Source organism: Fusarium venenatum, assembly GCF_020744135.1.
Source record: "Fusarium venenatum strain MPI-CAGE-CH-0201 chromosome Unknown EDB82scaffold_1, whole genome shotgun sequence".
NCBI lineage: Eukaryota > Fungi > Ascomycota > Sordariomycetes > Hypocreales > Nectriaceae > Fusarium > Fusarium venenatum.
The window spans coordinates 5,168,587-5,185,529 of record NW_027072129.1 but is presented as its reverse complement, the minus strand read 5'-3'; the positions used below and the strand labels follow the sequence as shown (position 1 = coordinate 5,185,529).

The window sequence follows — 16,943 nt, the reverse complement described above, 5'->3', positions numbered from 1 at the left end:
ATTGACGTAAGACTTGAAAGAACAAAAGTCACTATTGACTATGGGGGTATCTATCTATCTATCTTTATAATGTGGTAAACAATAGTCCAATCCTGTGCTGGCCCTGAACGACCACTCTTGTACTTGTACGTGGTAAATAAAGATTCCTATGGGACCGTTTCTCCTTCAGTTCGAGAATTCAACAATCGCTAGATATGGCCAGCATATTCGTGCAATTGCAATTCGGTGCAAATATGCATCGACTACACAAGAACGTAGAGAGCACAAATCTATGACTTTGTTAGTGGCGTTTCAGGGGGAACAAAGTAAACTTACCATGCTGAGACCAAGAACCATTGAAGCCCAGAAACAGACATTGTTCAAGGTTTCCTTGCCACGAACCCATCGTGTACGCTGAAGCATAACAATGGGTAGCTGAAGCATTTGGCAGACAAAGCCATATCCACGGAACTTCTTTGTAATACATGCCATGACTATCTCGTGGCCAAATGCCGAGATGAGGAAAGTAAGAGCAGTGGCAGCGCCTCTACCAATTCGAGGTCGAGAAGCGCTATAAACGTGACGTCGGAGGAAGCTGTAGACAGGAATGTTCCATTCACGGGAGAACTCCATCCAATCTGTCGAGTTCCACCAGTCAGAGTAAAAGTGTCGGTCAGCGAAAAAGGTGATTTCAGCGAATGCGCCAAGGACATATTCGAAAATGACAAGGAAAACGAGGAGAAATGTAAGCATGAAAGGGAAAAGAAGCCATGAGATGGTCTCGGCCAAGATGAGAAGCTTCTCAGACACGGAGGATACTGCCGGCACGGCATCGAGACGTTCCGAGGCATCCAAAAGGACTGGTAGGATGAAGTCTTCTGAAATAATGGTCAAGAGAAAGATGCAGCCAAATGTGGCGACAATCTTGGAAATCAGATTAATCCAGTTAATGCGTGATGTTCGGGGGTACTCGATCTCGTAACAGAGCGTCGGGCAAAAGATGTAATCCGTGTAGTTGGACCAAGTCAGGTTGTTTGGGTAAGTGACATTGCCAATGGGACTCGTAAGCTCGCGGGCGAGGTCCTCTCTTAACTCGTCGACTTCATCGGCACTGTTGTTGGGGCTGGCGACGGGGCTGGGAGCTAGGAGGTCATGGTTGATAGGTTCATCATCATTGCTCTTGTGACCGTTGATACCATTTTGCTTGGCTTCTTGCTTCTTCTGCCGTTGTCGACGACGCTTCTTAGCGCTGGTACTAGTAGATTCTACCTTTGTGACGCTGGCAGGCAAATCGGTGCTGGGGTATTGATAAGCGGGACGTCGGTCGTGAGGCGAGAAAGGGTTATCGAGAGCGTGCAATCGCTTCTCCGTTTGCGATAGGTGTCCGTTGTAGAAAGCATAAGAGTGCATCTTCATCAGAAGGACCATGGTATGTAGGAGGAAGAACACCTGGGAGGTCCACGTCCACTCAAAGTAGAAAGGGACAATGATCCAAAGAGTGAGCCAAGCAACCTGGTAAATGCTCTGGATAGCAATTCCACCTCGATCCCAGTCCAGAAAGCTGCCTGGCTTGGCTTTCCTTGCCGCACGGTTCAGAGGTAGACTGACAGCAGTCGTCGCAACCATGAGAAAATCAGCAATGGCAAGGTGCCAAAGCTTGACAGTAAAGAGACCCCATATTTGCACTCTCAGAGGAAAGCCAGTATCTTTAAGATTGCGCAACATGGAAGTGATGCCCATAATGGCAAGACCGATCCAGAACAAGTTGAAGAAGCCATGGAAGTCTCTATAATCACTCTCGGGGTCGAAGTGACTCACGCGTGAGGCGAACTCGATCGTGGGGAATATACGGCGGCGTTGCTCGGCGCGAACTTGTTTTCGAGCGGTAGAAAGGGACTTGACGGATGGAGGCGCATTCTCTGGGACGGGTGTAGAGCGACCACTGTATACAATTAGCTTGGGCTCGTTGAAGATTTGATCTTCATACCTAGTCAAACCACTTGCTGATCCTGTGCTGGCGTTATCGGGCATTAGGTGTTCACCATCGCTTGTCGTCATGCGAACAACATCAGAGACTTGTGAATGCTTCGGTTTGCGCGGTCGAGGACGAAGGACATGGTCATGTTCGCCAGCATGGCCATTCCCATTAGGAAGAGTCTCTATCGAAGAGCTCATGGTCGCGGTGTTGTGTGGTGTTATGTCGCGCTCAATGTTGAGGATTCATTCGGCAACGTTCAGTAGAACTATTATGTTGGAGTAGTCGCTCGGCGAGGACGGAAAGTCAGAAACAAGACTTGAGTCAAGTTTGTCGTAAATGTGAGACAACAGCGAATGGCTCCGAGGGAGCTAAAAGTAGCTTGTCTTTTAGACTTGTGGTGTCGTCAACGACGTTGAGAAGGGGTCGTGACTTATCGAGGGGTAATATAGAAGGAAGAGCGGCAGATACAACTCTGTAAGGGAAGGGGGGAAAAAGGAGCGACGTAACTGCAAGACAGCCAAGAAGTGACAATACTTGTTTGTTTGAATCCTTTTACTAAGGGACCTAAATATTTGGTCGATCGATGGGGAATTGGTTTGGGGTTACAGCGGAGGCAGCGGCGGATGACAGCTAGAAATGGAGCTCCAGGGCTGTCCTTTTTGAAGTGAACCCCTAACTTTATCCCATGACGTAACAAGGAGTTGGGGTCCTTCGTCATTTCTGCACGCACTCAAGTAATCTCTACTCATGACAACTCATTCAATCCTCGTGACCTAAAGATACCGTCTATCAAAAGTCAACAAAAGTCAATTCGCCTCGTTCAGGCAGAATCACTTCCTCGTACAACAGATATTCATAAGGAAACGTCGTTAATGCATGTCCAATGCACCCTTGCCAAACAGCAACTATACGCGTATCATATATCGCTGTACCCTTCTTTCGTTTCCGCGTGTCGTTTCCTTTGCTCTTATTCGTCCACGGCTAGTTTCGAACGGTTGGCCTTTTCTCCCACAATCCGTTTCGTATCAGAATCCTTGCAGCATATGTTCTCCTCGCTATCCGAGTCGTTTCTTAATCATCACTAATCCTCAGGGTATTAGGAGCTAAGAGACGAGATTAGCAGGCTAGTTTATGCTATTGAGACCAAACCTTGGACGATTTGTTTTCATACCTCAAGACTTGGGAGGCCAGCTTTTCTGCTACCCACTAGCCGATACATTAAAACGCGATGAGAAGCACACAAGACACGAAGACAGTACGTGATTGATGCTAGTTTGGTGACCTCAGTAGCATGTCGACCTTTATACACAAATTCGACGTCGATTTGACAAAATAACCTCCAAGGTCTCAACACCATATATCAAGACTAACGACATTTACCTTGCCCATATTCACATACTCAATACAAAAGCCACAATCAAAGTCCGCCTCTCGCTTGCTAAAGACCTTGTTAGAGTTGTGCTTATTGAGGTACGACTAAATTCTCTATAAACACCATCTCAACAGATCCCTATTACCCCGTTTTTGCCGACCATCTCTATATAAATCTCCTGGGACTTGATGTTCCAAACACACTTAGCAACTAGACAATTTCCACGAGCTCCCATTCTTGACCAAATGATTTCTGCCCCATGGCCTTCCCCTGCGTAAGCCACAATGGTTCTCATTATACACATCTACCACTCTTATTCTTGGTCGCAAACAATTGGGAACGGGAACTTGGCTTCCAAATTCTCGTACTGTTCCCGAGACACCAGTTGGCGAGATAGTGCGGCAATGTTCGCCATGCTCAGACCGCCTTCATCCATTTCCTGGACTGTTCGGTCGAGAAGCTTGTATTCGAGGATACCGAGTCCCAACTCCCGCGCTTCTTTTCGGAAGTTCTCTAGTTGGCCCTTTGACCAGAAAGCCTTTCCGCTGGACTTTGATCCAGCATCGGGAAAGTTTGGGTCAACACTGACAGCATAGTCGCGGAAACACTGAAGGAGCTCGCTGTCTTCTCCCAGGAGATGGCATAACCCCTCGTCAATCTTCTAAAGATTGTCCATCACCACGTTCTTTGAAATGCTTCGCGTGCTTGTCCGCCGGCGTTTGGTAGGAGGTCCAGCTGGAGAGGTTTGGTCTGGGTGCTGTAAACCATCAATCTTGGCCATTATTTTGGCTGTGGATTCCCGCTGCTCGTGCAGGATCTCTTGCATCCATTGGCGAATGTTCTCTTCGGTAGCACTTTGAATAGTCGGGATCGTAGTAGCCGGCTCTTCGAGGGTAAAATATTTATATTCCATGATGTCTTCATCTGCGTCCCGAATTGCATCAAGCCATCCCCGGCTGTGCTGTTGGCACCAAATAGAGACTCTGTTCTTCATGTCCTCGCTGAGCACTTTGATCACAGGCAGCGATAGCCATTCGTTCAATTGTGAGACAAGAGATGCTTGATCAAAGCCTCGATGCCCTAGGTTCTTGGCGATGTCGCCAGCATGCGCCATGGCTCTCTCTCGCGTCATCAGATACGTTGCTCCTATCAACTGTGGCCCAGCAGCCATAGCCGAGGGTGTCGAAGATTGTTGTGAAGGCTCTTGCGACGAGACATTTAGGTCTGATCCTTCAGCGGCCATTTTGTAGCATGCCTTGGACCTCTTTGTCTCTGGATCATATTAGCAGATGTTTCTTACGCGCAGTCGGCTGACAAAACTCACAAATAGATGGCGATATCCCAATACTAACTTTTGTATAGATCGCAAGCAGGAAGCGAGGTTAACAAGCACAACCTCTGGAAGGGAGAGGCCAGCAAGTGAAGAGGCTCCTGAAGTTGATGTTAATGTTGAGAATTGGGATTGAACAGGGGAGTGGAGGGGGATTGGGATATAAACAAACAGATGTGCGGCTGGCAGCTGGCAGCAGTGACAAACCGCATCACCGGCCAACAGTGATTCACCAAGCCCACCTCAGGCCATCAATAAAGGTAATTAATAAAAACAACAGCGCTCACAGTCACCTATGAAGCGTAGTTCTAATCTCGCCCCTATAAAGATACCGGTGTTAGTGCCAGCCGCTTGCAAACTTTCCAAAAGGCTGATCAAGATTAATACCACTCTGGCACGAGGCATCACTTGTTATAATCTTTTTATATAACTGAGCCTAAGACTGCGCTCGAGTCCGACCGGTTTGTGTTTAGTCTGTATGTACCTTTCGTCAACCCTCAAGTGTTTTCCTATTAAACCAGAACAAGGCATAACCCAAAGTGTACTTCTTTCAATATATAACAACAATCAAGTTTACGTTGTTTACAGAAGGAATAGCCTTACTTTCATAATGACACTGGCCAATTATTATTCTAATGCTATATGTCAATGGAATTCCTCAGTTCTATAGGCAATTGTATTATATATCCTATGCCTTGATGACTATGCCGATGCCCCCAAATATAGAGTCGTTATATATGACCAGTAAGACAGACAGTGGGCTAAAGTACAATAGGGCTAGACAGCCAGTCCTCTTATCATTAAAGTAGTCTGCCCAGTTGACTTTTGTTAAACTCGGTGCAACAAGAACGATCTAGTTGCTATTCCATGACGCTATGTTAACTGCTCCATCCGGTATGGTGCACGCTAGACAGTTATGCAATATGTCGTTGTTGATAGAGAGGAAAGGGGATAGCAAGATGGAAGTTACTAGGGGGGTTGTTTGCTAACTTTTGGTGGATGACTAACGATGATTACATCGATGGGATAGGACTTGCCATTTTGAGAAACCACGTTTCCGATCTGAAGCTTGAGCTTAATCTTGTCTTTTACTTTCTGTGCGGGGATTAACTTAACAATCGCCAACTCTGCCCTAACTCCTGCATTATCAACACAATCATCGCTACTCAGGATACCAGGACACATTGGCTACTGATATATCCCATCCGCTACGACAGGAGACGCACTGCGTTGGTAGCTGTCCAGGAGAGAGCTTCGGCATCTTAGACGCCCACTGCTCACCCTCAATCATGAACCATTATCCGGTATGGTGTAGTGGCTAACATTTCGCGCTCTCATTAAATGAGAGAGAATCATCTCGATCCGCGGAGCCCAGGGTTCGATTCCCTGTACCGGAGTTAGTTTTTTTTGCTCCCCTACAGAAGAGGAAGGACAACAACTCAAGGATGTATGCAGGAGCAGGCATCAGGCAGCTCAAGAACAGTGTTATCCGGCAGTGAAAACTGTAGTGAGTGTCTTGGTAAGTATATACTCTATTTTGCAAACCCCAAGTGTCCAGTACTAAGAGTGTATAACTGGCAATGTGCTATAATTAAAATGGGAGTAAGATAGCTCATTGTTGTTTCTCTAGCCTAGAAAGACTTGAGTAATAGTGCGCTTCGTAATTAATTCCTGTCTCTCGAGAAAAGCCTCTCGAGCTGCTGGCTTCTCATTGTAAAAGAGGATACCTCTCTAACACTTGTGAACAAGAAGAGCGTCTGATAGAGAATATTAATACAGAAACAGCACATATATGCCAGAGACAGTGGTATCTGTTGAACCCACTAGGACTAAAAATTGAATCCCTCCAGCGCTTGTCTAGAGGCTTGTCGACCGATGAAACAAAGCAGGATATGCGCCTATAGGTAAAAAGGATAGCAAAAGGAAACTCCGGTACAGGGAATCGAACCCTGGGCTCCGCGGTACTGATCTCTCAAGTTATGAGAGCGCGAAATGTTAGCCACTACACCATACCGGATGGTAATTTGTTGGAGGTTGAGGTTGCAAAATTGTTCCAACCTCGTGGTGGTGCTAAGCAAGACACGAAACGGGTCCATCTCTTGAGAGTAAATCGTGGCTGCTTCACTTGAGCACCCGTTTGCTATAGTTTGTACTGCCATATATCAGGAACCTAGCCGCTGACCTGTTTAGCAGGAAACAACTTGACATGCAGACAGCCTCTTGGCTTGCGGAGTGTATTGTTTGTTATCCATCCCATGAGCAGGATTGTATTCCTCAAGACGCTACTGTACGTGATAACTAGTCTAAATGCGGCATCGATGTTGTTGTAAATTGTCTTCCATTATAATGATAAAGGGCATTGGCTCAGTGAGAAAGTTGAGGATGTTGTTGGTTGCAGTAAGTTTACAGTATCATGAACTTGTCTAGCGACATTTCAAGAGTCAGAAACACCACCGTAAAGCGAGAGTAACTTCAGTTACAGATACCACTAACTGATATTCTATAACTGAGGCACAAAAAAAAAATCCAGTAGTTATCTCGCTGTTGATCTGTCTGTGAGGTTGGGGGCGGCTGTTGATTAACCATCCATGGCATGCAGATCCCTCCAGACGATGCAACGGGCAAAAGGATGTCGGTGGAGAGGCTCGAACTCTCGACCTTTGGATTACCCTGATTTATTACAACCAAGTCATGGTTCACAACTATGAGACCAACGCTCTAACCAACTGAGCCACACCGACATGTTATAGGAAACTAAGATTGTTTTCCGAAGATGGAAGGAATGCTCTGATTCTCTCCTATGTAAGAAAGCACGTGCTGTCATGTGAGTCTCGCTCTTTTTGGTACATTCGCGGATCGTCATTCGCTCTCGCTTCGCTCTTTAGTCCTTTTATGACAATGCTGCGCCTCCCGTCCACGCACTACACATCCATCAATATTAGGCGGCCGCGTTTTACTTCGCCTGGGGGCGATGATGTTTTAGTATCTGGTTGGATGAGATTGCGTAGACTCTTTATTGAAGAGAATGCAAGGCATGTTGGCTCACAGGTGACAGAAACGTTGACCTCTGGGTTGTATGATACAAAAATAAATGATCTAAAAGTGACATCTAAATAGCATAAGCTGATTTACTAATTTTGTCTTTTGTAGTCCTGATAACTTGACGTTTCTGGCACTCTGCGGGCTAGGCGGAAAGGTGTCTAACATATAAGGATGAGTGATCTGGATCAAGATGGCCAGAACAATAACATTCTCTCAAGCCTTCACCTTAATTTCCTTTTATTCATCTTCAATTCATACAATTCCATATATCTTTCATCATGACTGCCCATCCCACCAACAGCTACATCGATGTTGACCCTCTCAAACAAGCCGGTCAATCTCCCTCCTACAGCATTCAACCAGACAACACAGAATACTACCATACTCAACCACAAGACCGAGATGCTGTTCCTCACAATAAGCCAACTGTAGGCCAACGCTTCCACAAAATCAGCTCCAAGGCTGGTTCGCCGCTCAACAAAGCTGCAAACTTGATTGGAGCTGAAGGGTGGTGGCCTACTACTATGGACAAGGAGTGCGCCAAGGCTGCTCGTATTCTTCACTCTTTTACCAGTGAGTGTTCCTATCTGCATGTATAAGAATGAACAGTACTGACTTGCACTTTCAGACCTCAGCTCTTCTACATCTCGCAACAGCAAAGGGCCTCTCCACCCCACAGGTCTCACTCGCAAGTCGATGATCAAGATCCCTCCCAACGTTCTTCAAAGCGCCGCCGGTCTCGCCATATTCAATGTCATTCGTGCCGGCGCCTGCCATGGCTCTCTCTCCGGTGGCTCCGGCGTAGTCATCTCTCGTCGCGCAGACGGCACCTGGTCTCCTCCCTCTTCATTCATTGTAAGCACACTCGGTGCGGGCTTTGTCTTTGGTCTTGATGTTTACGACTGCGTCTGCGTTCTCAACACCCCTGAGCAAGTTGCCGCCTTTACCAAGCCTCGTGTATCACTCGGCGCAGCAGGTTCCATTGCTGTTGGTCCTGTTGGAACAGGCGGCAGCATCGAGGCGGCCCTCAGCAAGACTGCTGCTCGACCAGTGTGGAGTTATATGAAGAGTCGTGGTTTGTGGGCGGGTATTCAGATTGATGGTACTATTGTTGTTGCACGAGGCGATGCCAATGCCGCATTTTACAACGAGCGCGGTATCACAGCAGAGAAGGTCTTGCTTGGTGATGTTGCTTGGCCCATGGGTGCTAAGCCTCTTTTTGAAGTGCTCCAAGCACTCGAGGGACGGGTTACATATGATCGCACTGTCGTACAGGCCGTGGGCGAATCTCCCACCCCTGGTGACTCTATCTCTGGTGATTCTATCCTGTCTGAGAAACAAGAAAGATATACCGATGAGCCTGAAGAGTCCAAGACTCGTAGCTTTGAAAAGCTAGAAAGATACACCGATGAACCTCAAGAGTCTGAGATTGGTGGATCTGAAAAGTCAGAAAGGGTCGATGAACTTCCGAGCCAGAAGACTCAAGAGCCTCCAATGCTCATAGTTACATCTCCCACCACTATTCATAGTACGGAAGACCTGCCCGGTTATGAGGTTGTGGAGAAGAATTAGGTTCAGGATTTCGGTGAGGACAGAACGGGCTTCTTCTTAGATCCTCACCTATCGAGGTTTATTTGTTTCTCGTGACAATGCTCAAGTCTTTTAGATTGTTATATGATACATCTGTTTATTCATCCATTAGTCGTGAGCCAGACCATCGTGCTTGAGCAGGATACAGACCTCATGTAGCAACAAATGTCTTTTCGTCAGCAGCACCTTCAATAGCCATGAATCAAAGTTCCATAATCCGAATAGAATGCTATACAAACATATTAAAAATACTCATTCACCATTCATACCCTCGTTACTCCTTGCTAACCATGCATCATGACTAAACAGCCTCTTCACCCACAGGTCCCCTTCGCTTCCTTCTAGTGTTCGCGTCCAGGTTCTCTATCTCCTCAGCGCCACTACGAAGGGTAGACTCGGTGCTGATAGCAGGACCGCTCGAGCTTTCAGGCAACCTAACCTTCTTGCCTCCCCATCCAGCAGCCATGGATAGTGTTTGCGCTGCATAATCCAAGTCTCCATCGAAGCCATATCGAAAAGATTCCGTCTCCTGAAGTGGGAGGTGATTGAAACGCCAATCCCAGACTGAAGCGTAGGTAGAGCGGTAGCTAGCAAACGCCATGACCGTGCCGATAAAACCTCCTCCCAAGATATCATACCAGTTGTGCGCAGCGTCGATGGTGAGAGAGCCAGCGATGAGAACTGCCGCCAAGACAGGTATGAAAGTGAGTGACAGCTTCCAGAACGCTGGCTTGTGATCTGCCCAGACCTTTAGCTTGGCATTAAGCCACAGGAAAAGAAACCCGAATCCAGCAAATGCAGCGGTCGTATGTCCACTCGGAAACGACGTGATTGCGTTTTGAATCCTCGACTGGTCAGGCTGTGTGCAGATCTCTGTAGTGTACATGATCTGGTAGAAGCCAACTCCATTCAAGCCGGTCTTGTTGTGCGTCTTTGCGAGTGATATGTCAGGCATGCAAACATCGAGAAAGTAAGGTCTAAAACCGCCCACGAGTTGTTTAAGGGTAACCTGGAAGAGTGACGCCAGAGTTACGGACCAAACTGTCCCGATTATAGCGTTACTCGCATCCCAAACTGACTTGATCCGAATTTGAGCGACGACATAGGTAATTATAGGTAACGCGATAGAGATCAGTCCGGATAGCCACGCAGGAATAATCCAACCACGGTCAGGGTAGGCCCATTGGGGGTAGACGATATCGCCGGACGTCGCATCGAAAGTGATGGGGAATGTTCGTGTAATGATGACGGGAGAGTGGTAGATCTGGGATTTGTTAGTGATGGAAGAAAAACGTAGGAAGAATACGTACACCATAGGCGATAGCGCCAACAAAGGCCATGCAAAGCAGATCTTGGTAGTTCACTTTTAACCATTTTCGCAAAAAAGCCTTGAGTGTCGCTCTCTTGGATTCAGGCGTTGCGGCCACATCCGGGTTGATTCGTGGAAGGAGAGGCATGTCGGCCTGGACGATAAATGATATCGTCTCAAAAAAAGAATGTCCTAGGGAAATAAAATTATTGCAGGTAAAGAAAAATGAAAGTCAAGAGAAAGACGACATGCGAGCTTGTGATGCGTCGCGTGCCTGCTTTTAGATGGCTGACGTCATGGTGTACATTCGCGATCGGGATCGTCCTCAGGGTATTAGAGGCTACAGAAAATAGCAGATCAGTTTATGCCATTTAGACCAAACTTTTCGATCACTTATTTTTATATCCTAAGCCTAAAGGCTAGCTTTTCTGTCACTCACTAGATAAATCTTTGCTGTTTTATGCATCAGTCTTTATGAACAGGTCATGGTAGAGAGTAGCCACCTGTGACCTAGGTTGGTAGTATCGACAGAAAACACAAAAAAAGTATAGCGTCCCCATGATTGAACGCGTGCCATCCTTAGTACCAGGGGCCACGCTGATCTTCTCTGTCTGTTAACCATATAATCTCTGAAGAGACAGTAGTGATGGTCTTGTGTTAACTTATAAACCCTTCCCAACGCCTATTTTCCAGGCAGCAGCAGCAAAGTATATTATCAAGGTTTTGAATCATTGTCACTATCAGCATGACTTGTCAAACTCACTCCATTCTTTGCCATATGCCTGGGAGTGATTGATTGTGACAAACCTATACTCGCAGAAGCAACAGACAAGCTTCAGTTCGGTCCCGAAAACTCCTCCTGTTGGCGGGTATTTATATAGGTCTTTGCATACGCCTCGCAGTAGATGTCAGCTCCCACGCGCTAAGAAGCATGCTTAAACTTGTACGAAAACCCCAAGCCTAAACTCCGCAACATCAAGACAACCGTTTCGTACTTGGAGACGAGGTGGCGCATTTGGATTGACGGCTGAGGGAATGAGGGACGTGCTTATCGAGTCAGTTTACGATATTAGCATGTTTTTTGTGTATTTTTTTAGGTCTAAATATGTTCACTATCCCATCTCTCCGTCAAGACTCGGGATGAAATAAAGAATTGGGGCGCTGACTGATTAATTCCGCCTGGCTGAGAAACTGGTAGGGATTTTTGATCCAAGATGCCTTGTGGCGCCTCCTTAAAATAGAAGCCCGTTGGCGGGGACCACAGTTCAAATGTCAACCATCACTGGTTGTCGAGCCGCCTGGTTGAAACATATCATGTTGATCCCTCGCAAGAGCTTCAACAGCCAAACAGAATTGAATCACTTGCAGATCCAAAGCAGTATCTCGGTTGCCTGTCTCTCATTTGACCAGACAAGAAGAAAAAATAAACAAAATATTACCCGATTGAAACAAGATGCCATTGAGATCTGACAGGTCCGCAAAGCTGTCAGCAGCTGCAAGCACAGCCCATCAAACTACCAGGATAGTAAGCAACCCGCTCAGCGCCAACAACTGCGCAGGTAGTTCCACACAGCCACAAGCCTCCAAGTTTTAGGCTGCAAGAATAAACAGCCCAGGAAGCGTGGTCAAGTCAGCGCAAACTGACCTACTAATTTCGTCTCCAAGGCTTCCAGCATAAGCTTTCCTGATACCCTGCGAAAATGGATGGACGACATAAAAGGGTTGGTAGACGCCCGAAAGAGCACTTCTATCAGCCCTATCGTTCTTCATTTCTGTACTCATCATGATCATTTCCACCTCTCTATTGGCCCTTGCCGGGGTCAGCTTTGCTGCCCTGGAGCCCAGACAGATCATGCACCAGGCGAGGCATCAGCCCTCTTTCATCACATACCGCGACCTCTCAGATACGAAAAACCCTTGCAAACTTATAAGCCAGACTTACGAGGAGTCGAATCCTGAAAAGGGAAATCCTGTCATTCTGGCTATTCCTCCATCAGTTGGCATTGCTTGCCTCAAGTCTGTTCCCCTAGACAAGAAGCGAGACCTTGAGCTACTAGATTACCTTGAGCCTCTCATCGAGTTCCAGAGTACACTCGAGATTCTTGCTGATCCCCCAGAAGAATATTTGTTCCCTGGTGTCGATGTCTTGGGTGGATTTGATACCATTCGCAGCAAGCTGGAGAACAACAAGTACAAGACACAATATGAAGTCATGACTGATCTACGGAGTATTGTAAGTAACCTCCCCAGGGTATAAGAGAAGTTGCTAGAGGCATAGAAGACAAAACCATTAGGTCTCGCCAACATTTCTGTCACCCACTCCTCCACCTTGACATGATCCATACTAACCTTATAGTTTGCCGCTGCCTATGATGGCCATTTCGACTACCCCCCGGCCCTTCTCAACGCCTTCATGTACGTCCGACGAGGCATCAACTTTGAATCCGTCTCTTCCAACGGTATCCGCCTGCCCTACATCTTCTCCCGTATTGATTCAGACCGTGGCAACCACGGTCTTCTTGACTACACCCCTTCAGCTGTCAAGAGTATCGATGGCACCCCGATTGTAGAGTGGCTCGAGGAGGATGCCTCTCGTCTTACAGCCGGCGCCCAAGATCCTGATGCTCAGTATAATGCGCTATTCTCATCCGCTCCCCGCAAAGCTGCTGGCTCATCCGCAAGCACGATCATCACTCAGTATGAGATCCCTGATACATATACCATTGAATTCCACAACGGCACCAAGAAGGTTGTTCAAAACGAGATTATCATCCTGCCTTCAATCGATTTCTCTGGAATTGAGTCTGGCGAGGACTTCCATCAGTACATCGAAATCATGCCCGCCAATACGACATCTGAGGAACCTACCAATGAACGCCGCTCAACCCAAGAGTCATCCAAGTCCATCCCTGGGTACCCCATTCCCATTGCTAAACATTCAGCCAATTCGGTAGCCGCATACTTCCTCGATGGTAAGGGTTATGAAGATACTGCTGTTCTCTCTATCTTGAGCTTCGTCCCTATTGGACTTGACCTTGCCAACCCCCCTGCTGGCTTCAGCCTGGAAACATTCATCCTCGAGGGACAGGCTGTTGTACTTGAATTCATTCGCAAGGCTAAAGCAGCTGGCCGTGATAAACTTATCATCGACATGTCTGCCAACGGTGGTGGATCAGTCATCTTGGCACACTTGATCTATCGTCTGTTGTTTCCAGATGGCAAGTTTACCGGCTGGGACCGATATCGCGCCAACGCAGCTCTCGAGGCAGCCTCCGAGGCCGACTATGACAATCTCGTCGCATCTTTCATCACAAGATCAGAGTACTACCCTGTGGGCGTCGACGGCAAGGCCATCGAAACCGGCAAGGACTTTTTCGGTCCGTACACAGTCAAAGGGGAGAACGTAACTGTGGCTTTCCAGACCGACAAGACTGTCCCTTGGGAGCCTAGTATCCCTGCCTACATCAACGGTTTCGACCCTGAGATGAAGCCTGTTGTGGAGAAAGCCCCTTGGAAGCCTGAGAATATACTCATTGTCACTGACGGCATTTGCGCATCAGCCTGTGGTATCCTGACTGGTCTTCTCACACGCAACTATGGCATTCGTACGCTTGCTCTTGGCGGTCGCCCTCTCAATCAAGCTATGCAAGCCATGGGTGGTGTCAAGGGGACTTTGCTCAACTTTAACCAGGATATTGTCAGCGCAGTGGCTCAAGTTCAAGCTGGCGCAAGCGCTGATAAGGAAGCACTCTCCATCCTCAACGACGCGTCTGCCTCACTCCCCAGCTTGTCTAACCCACCTCTTCTACCCCTTCCCAACGCTGGTAGAGTCAACTCGCTCAACGGCTACACTGAGGATAATCTCAAAGGATACCCAGTGCAGTTTCGATATGAAGCAGCCAACTGCCGCCTGTTTTATACGCAGCTGATGTCGGCTTCTCCTACTGCCGTTTGGAGACGTGCTAGAGGTGTAGCATGGAATGAAGAGCCTTGTGTTCCAGGCTCTACCACGGGAAAGAATGGAATGATTGGCGATAAGACTCTCAAGTATGACTCTAGAGTTCGAAGCCGAGCAAGCACCATCAAGGGTCCTGGCATGTTGAAGAAGTGATGGATAATGATTTATACATGATACCATATTGCAGGCACGTATATAGAGGCGTTTATGATACCAGATGTTGATAGAGTTATTTATTTATTTCGTGTTACACTTGATTACGTGATTTTAATCTAATGAAAGGTAAAGAAAAATGTCAGCGATTGCAAGATGTGTGGTGGGGGGGTTGATAGGTAGGTATGTAGGGACGCAGATGGAGGTGAATAGGGGTAGTTGGGGAGATTCGAATAGAAAGGTAGGAGGCATAGTAGGTAGACAGGAAGTGCAGTCGGTTCTTGAGATTTGTCATTCTCCCGATACACAGGCCCGCGGCCTTGATTCTTTCGTCATACTACATAATGTAGAAGTACACTTTCATTGAATGCTTTGTGAGGACGAGCGATGCAGAGATGAACGGAGACTTACCCTCTGGAAGCGTGTAAGTGAAATCGTTGATTCTCATTGTTGTCTTGTGGCTCGAGAATATGTATGATCACAGTGTGAGTCGTGAGAAACCCCCGACTCTGGGCAGTTGTCACTGCCGCCAGGAACGTTTGAAGAAAGGATGGTAGTGGTGGCTGCGATGCTTGTCTGGAATGCGAGAGTTTGTTTAACGACTACTGTTTCTCTCACGACTTTCAGGGTCTCAGTATGTATGGCTCCGATGTTGATGTGAGATGATGGCGACATGTGCTTTGTCCGGAATGCGATACAAGGAACGGCTCGAACCACTGCGCGCACGATGATGCACCTTGACGACGGGATATCGAATGAAGTTGTTATCATTGCGTTTAGACTTAATGTCTAAGGTCAAGCCAAATGCTCCCATATCGACCACCATGAGCCCCTGGTGGCCAGTAGTTCTGATGAAGAGGAGGCGAGCGTATTGTGTGTTTCTGGCAAGTCAAGGAAACAGTAAATTACTGACAAGCTGTATCGAACGCCAGAACAAGCTTGCTCTTGGTCAAGGCACAAGTAGATCAGTACTGCCTTAGTCGGGGGAGCAATTAACCTTTCCACCACAATCATTATGATTGTCCATGATGCCAAATAACAAACCATGAATTAAGACACTGTAGGATAGCTTTTGTGGAAGGAGAGAGTCGAGTTACTCCGAAACAAAAACGACTTTAGACAGACATAAAACACATTGCATTACGGCCTCTGTAGTCTTCAATCACAAGAGAGCTGGTGATGGAATGGGTCAAGCTACGATCACTGTCCTTCAGGACGCATGGCAATAGAGGGAATGATAAGCAGCCAAATTATACTTGTAATACCAATGTCTTTCTTCCAGTACGCAGCGATGATTGTTCTACTTCAAATGGGTTGCGTGACTTGCAGCGCTACGTTTGTCAGACCCCGACCATTGGATGCTTGGTTGATAGATTGATGCCCGGGCTTCGCCATCCATTCCTGTGTCACGCAAGCTCATGTATGGGTGTTTTTTTAAGAATTTATGAGAGTGCTCATTTTGCTTATGCGCTCAAGTTACCACATCAAGCGCTAGCAATCAGTATTTCTTAGCATTTAAGAAACAAGACCATCAACAAGTGCAGCTATTGACAGAATCTAGACAGTTGAAGATATATAAAAGTCAAGACGCTTACGAGGAGGCAGTCCAAACTTATAAGGGCCCAGAGTGTAATGGTATTTTTCCAGATACCATGATTGCTCTATCTTTCGCCGCAACCGCTGGCATTTGGTCTATTGGTCTTAAGTTCAAGCAACACAGCTGGTTATATGTAGACGCATGCTTAAGTGGAACGTGGTTATTTGGGGTATATCCCAACGGTGCCCGGCCCAGGCACGGGCACGTGCACGAGATGGGGCAGAGATTATATGTGGGGACCATAACCTTGCTTCGACCGGGGTATCAAAACAAACCACCACGAAACCTTGTATCGCGTCAGAGCAAAACAGAACAGAAGCCGTGATATTTTTATATAATAAATAAAAAAAAGGCAAAAAAATTGGTAGCTTCTCTTTGATTGAGCGTGTCATCCTTAGTGCAGGGGCCATGCTAATCTATATTCGGTCAGTATTGTGATCGGGTTATTAGTGTCGTTCGAACTAACCTTCTCTGTATCGTTTCTGCGCATTGTTAGTAAATGTCGTTACATTCCATAGACCGCTGGACCAAACTTACCAATAGACCAAATGTCAGCGGTTGCCCGCTGACGAAAGAGTGAGAATGTAGAAAGACTTATATACCACCCACGACTACGCAAGCACCACCACGTCTCC

At 47.0% G+C, this 16,943-nt stretch overlaps 5 protein-coding genes and 3 non-coding genes across 8 annotated transcripts; 3 read left to right on the top strand and 5 right to left on the bottom strand.

The window, feature by feature from the left end:
* Positions 1-12: 12 nt before the first annotated feature.
* On the bottom strand, positions 13-2,606 carry EDB82DRAFT_486951 (MBOAT, membrane-bound O-acyltransferase family-domain-containing protein). The gene is made up of 3 exons (XM_065608294.1): positions 1,967-2,606; positions 316-1,921; positions 13-269 (listed from the first exon to the last, which is right to left on the bottom strand). The coding sequence occupies exons 1-3, from the start codon at positions 2,152-2,154 to the stop codon at positions 243-245; spliced, it is 1,821 nt and encodes a 606-aa protein (XP_065465602.1). The 5' UTR covers positions 2,155-2,606; the 3' UTR covers positions 13-242.
* Positions 2,607-3,642: 1,036 nt separating this feature from the next.
* EDB82DRAFT_571474 (uncharacterized protein) lies at positions 3,643-4,973 on the bottom strand (the record flags this gene model as incomplete). Its single annotated transcript, XM_065609918.1, has 2 exons — positions 4,009-4,973; positions 3,643-3,936 (listed from the first exon to the last, which is right to left on the bottom strand). The coding sequence occupies exons 1-2, from the start codon at positions 4,570-4,572 to the stop codon at positions 3,643-3,645; spliced, it is 858 nt and encodes a 285-aa protein (XP_065465601.1). The 5' UTR covers positions 4,573-4,973.
* Positions 4,974-5,959: 986 nt separating this feature from the next.
* Positions 5,960-6,056, top strand: EDB82DRAFT_t58. Its single transcript has one exon. It is a non-coding gene; the product is annotated as a tRNA-Glu (tRNA).
* A 530-nt stretch (positions 6,057-6,586) lies between these two features.
* On the bottom strand, positions 6,587-6,676 carry EDB82DRAFT_t20. Its single transcript has one exon. It is a non-coding gene; the product is annotated as a tRNA-Glu (tRNA).
* A 613-nt stretch (positions 6,677-7,289) lies between these two features.
* On the bottom strand, positions 7,290-7,400 carry EDB82DRAFT_t19. The gene has a single exon. It is a non-coding gene; the product is annotated as a tRNA-Met (tRNA).
* A 478-nt stretch (positions 7,401-7,878) lies between these two features.
* Positions 7,879-9,433, top strand: EDB82DRAFT_50217 (uncharacterized protein). The gene is made up of 2 exons (XM_025730480.2): positions 7,879-8,274; positions 8,330-9,433. The coding sequence occupies exons 1-2, from the start codon at positions 7,980-7,982 to the stop codon at positions 9,271-9,273; spliced, it is 1,239 nt and encodes a 412-aa protein (XP_025589601.1). The 5' UTR covers positions 7,879-7,979; the 3' UTR covers positions 9,274-9,433.
* A 159-nt stretch (positions 9,434-9,592) lies between these two features.
* EDB82DRAFT_520514 (phosphatidic acid phosphatase type 2/haloperoxidase) lies at positions 9,593-10,748 on the bottom strand (the record flags this gene model as incomplete). Its single annotated transcript, XM_025730481.1, has 2 exons — positions 9,593-10,555; positions 10,602-10,748. The coding sequence occupies 2 exons, from the start codon at positions 10,746-10,748 to the stop codon at positions 9,593-9,595; spliced, it is 1,110 nt and encodes a 369-aa protein (XP_025589602.1).
* A 1,635-nt stretch (positions 10,749-12,383) lies between these two features.
* Positions 12,384-14,711, top strand: EDB82DRAFT_421069 (uncharacterized protein; the record flags this gene model as incomplete). The annotated part of the gene is made up of 2 exons (XM_025730482.1): positions 12,384-12,833; positions 12,957-14,711. 2 exons carry the CDS (start codon positions 12,384-12,386, stop codon positions 14,709-14,711), a joined length of 2,205 nt encoding a protein of 734 aa, XP_025589603.1.
* Positions 14,712-16,943: the final 2,232 nt, after the last annotated feature.

What these genes read in the sequence shown, in the direction of transcription:
- EDB82DRAFT_486951 (XM_065608294.1), bottom strand. Translation starts at nt 2,154, where the DNA reads ATGAGCTCTTCGATAGAGACTCTTCCTAATGGGAATGGCCATGCTGGC. An exon ending in TCAGCAAGTGGTTTGACTAG is followed by an intron (nt 1,922 to 1,966) that starts GTATGAAGATCA and finishes AATTGTATACAG; the next exon opens with TGGTCGCTCTACACCCGTCC. An exon ending in TGGTTCTTGGTCTCAGCATG is followed by an intron (nt 270 to 315) that starts GTAAGTTTACTT and finishes ACAAAGTCATAG; the next exon opens with ATTTGTGCTCTCTACGTTCT.
- EDB82DRAFT_50217 (XM_025730480.2), top strand. Translation starts at nt 7,980, where the DNA reads ATGACTGCCCATCCCACCAACAGCTACATCGATGTTGACCCTCTCAAA. An exon ending in TATTCTTCACTCTTTTACCA is followed by an intron (nt 8,275 to 8,329) that starts GTGAGTGTTCCT and finishes TTGCACTTTCAG; the next exon opens with ACCTCAGCTCTTCTACATCT.